Below are 2,344 nucleotides of genomic sequence, written 5' to 3' on the forward strand. Positions count from 1 at the left end.
AGCTCAACATAGTTATTTGAAAGTGACTTATTTTATTGATATTAAAAATTAGTTAATCAATTTTAAATTTTAAAAAATTAAATTAAAACAAAAAAAAATCAAATGACTAATAAAACTTATAAAAATAAATAAAACATAAAATAAAATAAAATTAAAAGACTAAAATAGAAAGTGTCTTATTTGTACATACAATCTCAACTAGGTAACTATAATTCTAGACTTGTTTGTTTGATGAGTTAGATATTTTAAATCTTAAAACTTAATCTCCATGAATTCTTCTTTTATTATTGATGGTGATGGATTTATAACATTAAAATTATGTTTGAATATATTTTATTCATCATATTTTAGTTAAATTTTTATTTAATGTCTTGAAATGATATTTTTTTATTTTAGTTAATAATTTTCACAAAATTTTGTTTTTAGTTTTAATTGCTAATATGATCCACTAAAATATTATTAAATATCAACTAGATAGATAAAAATAATAATTTACTTAAATATGTGGACCAAAATAAAAAAATCATTTAAAGAGAAAAAAATTAAAAATATATAAAATATAGTACTAAAAACATATTTAAACCTTAAAATTATCTCGTGAATCAAAACACATTGGAATCAATAAATGAGGCAATCAAAGTAATATTTAATAGCATTTATATAATTTTTCTCACTTCAACTTAAGAAACTTTTTTTTTTTTTGTGGATTGATTCTCTTAAATACTATGATGTGCATTGACCCTTAAATATTTTAAATAATTTAAATTTTATTTATTTATTGGAGATCTCATCGATTATATTTTGAAACACATAATAGTGTTGTAATAAAAATGACTCAAAAATTAAATCATGAGATCTACAAGAGAATAAAGAAGAGAACATTGACCTTTTGCTATAAAAGATATTATTTCTAAAAAACTATATTAAGAGAAATATTAATGAAAGGTGTATTTCATTAAGAAAAACACATTTCAAGTCTATACCTACATAACATTAACTTAATTGAAACCTAACACCACAGTAAACAAAATAATAATAAAAAAGTTGCATAGTTAAGCCACATAATGTGTGGTACAATCACTTGCATCTACTTAAGCGCAACTCTAAATCAACTTCTCCATTAACACTAGCATTCATAGAAGTGTTTTCATCACCTATCTGCATTTGGGACCCATACATGTTGGTCTTAGTGTTGCTACTAGCTTCTCCATTTGACGGGACCAAAAAGAAAGAAGTTTCCTCTGGAAAAAGCATGAGGGTTTGTTGAGGCTTATTGTCAATCATAGGCATGGAATTAGAGAGAGATGCACTCATCTTGTCTATAGGCATGAGGCTATTTGCAAAGAAGGTTTGTTTCCTTGTACAATAGTCCTCAGGGTGTGTGTATGGTAGGTTTGTGAAGAAGCTAGTAGCATAACTTTGAATTTCTTGTTCTGTTTTGTTTGGTAAAAAGTGTTTAGCGATTTCACTCCAATGCCCTTTTCCATACTTGATGATTCCCCTTAGAAGTAACCTGAGATCAAAATAAAATATATATAATAAATTAATGTTGTAGAAAATTAAAAAAGTAGTTACAAAAATACCAAATAATGATAATTATTAAATGTTGATTTCCTTTACCACTATTCTTTACTTTCACCATAAAAGTGAAAAAAAAAAAGTGGAGTAAAAATTTATTAAAAATTAATTAGATTAACTTTGAAGGACACAAACTCATGCTCTGTTTGAGTCCAAAGCTCATTGAGACTAGCTCCCTGTGGAAATAGGTATGTGTTTGATTCAGGTATAGGTGTAGGTACAGTAGCAATCCTTTCACCATGAACGCCTAGTTGAAACCTAGAAGCAATATGAGAAGGCTCATAGGTATATTTCGAGGATGGCCATGGAGTAGTTTGTTGCTGGCTACGGTGATGTGAGTTGGATTTTGCACAAGCCCTTGAGGATATAGGATTTTTCTCAAATTGATCTTTTTTAACAGAAACATCAATTTTTGTTGCATTAGATGCCCTAGGTGGTGATGGAGGTGCATCTGTAAGATCAATTATTTCAACCATCATTGTTGAATAAATTACAAAGAGAGGGAGAGAGGGAGAGAGAATAGCTAAGTGTTGAAAGATGGAATTGCTTGCTCTTATTTTATAGGTTCGAAGGCTACTTTACATTTAATAAAATATGTAAAAAATTTCATCAATTACATTTTTTTTAAATACTTCTACCTACCCAAAATGGCTAACGCCCACACCTTTTTTATTATATAGTTTAAAAACTAATAATATAATAATACTGCAAATATTATTACATACAAAAATTTGAATATATTCGACAATAAAGAGTATATCCTTAC

At 27.1% G+C, this 2,344-nt stretch overlaps 1 protein-coding gene across 1 annotated transcript; it reads right to left on the bottom strand.

The window, feature by feature from the left end:
* Positions 1–1,077: 1,077 nt before the first annotated feature.
* LOC113859335 lies at positions 1,078–2,057 on the bottom strand. The gene is made up of 2 exons (XM_027492140.1): positions 1,714–2,057; positions 1,078–1,513 (listed from the first exon to the last, which is right to left on the bottom strand). Exons 1-2 carry the CDS (start codon positions 2,055–2,057, stop codon positions 1,078–1,080), a joined length of 780 nt encoding a protein of 259 aa, XP_027347941.1.
* Between the last annotated feature and the right edge of the window lie 287 nt (positions 2,058–2,344).

The sequence above is a fragment of the Abrus precatorius genome, unplaced genomic scaffold (assembly GCF_003935025.1).
Source record: "Abrus precatorius isolate BTA unplaced genomic scaffold, Abrus_2018 Scaffold2, whole genome shotgun sequence".
Classification (NCBI taxonomy): Eukaryota; Viridiplantae; Streptophyta; class Magnoliopsida; order Fabales; family Fabaceae; genus Abrus; species Abrus precatorius.

Coding starts and splice junctions, on each gene's coding strand:
- LOC113859335 (XM_027492140.1), bottom strand. CDS start 2,057: ATGATGGTTGAAATAATTGATCTTACAGATGCACCTCCATCACCACCT. Junction 1,514..1,713: donor TGGACTCAAACAGAGCATGA/GTTTGTGTCCTT, acceptor TTTTGATCTCAG/GTTACTTCTAAGGGGAATCA.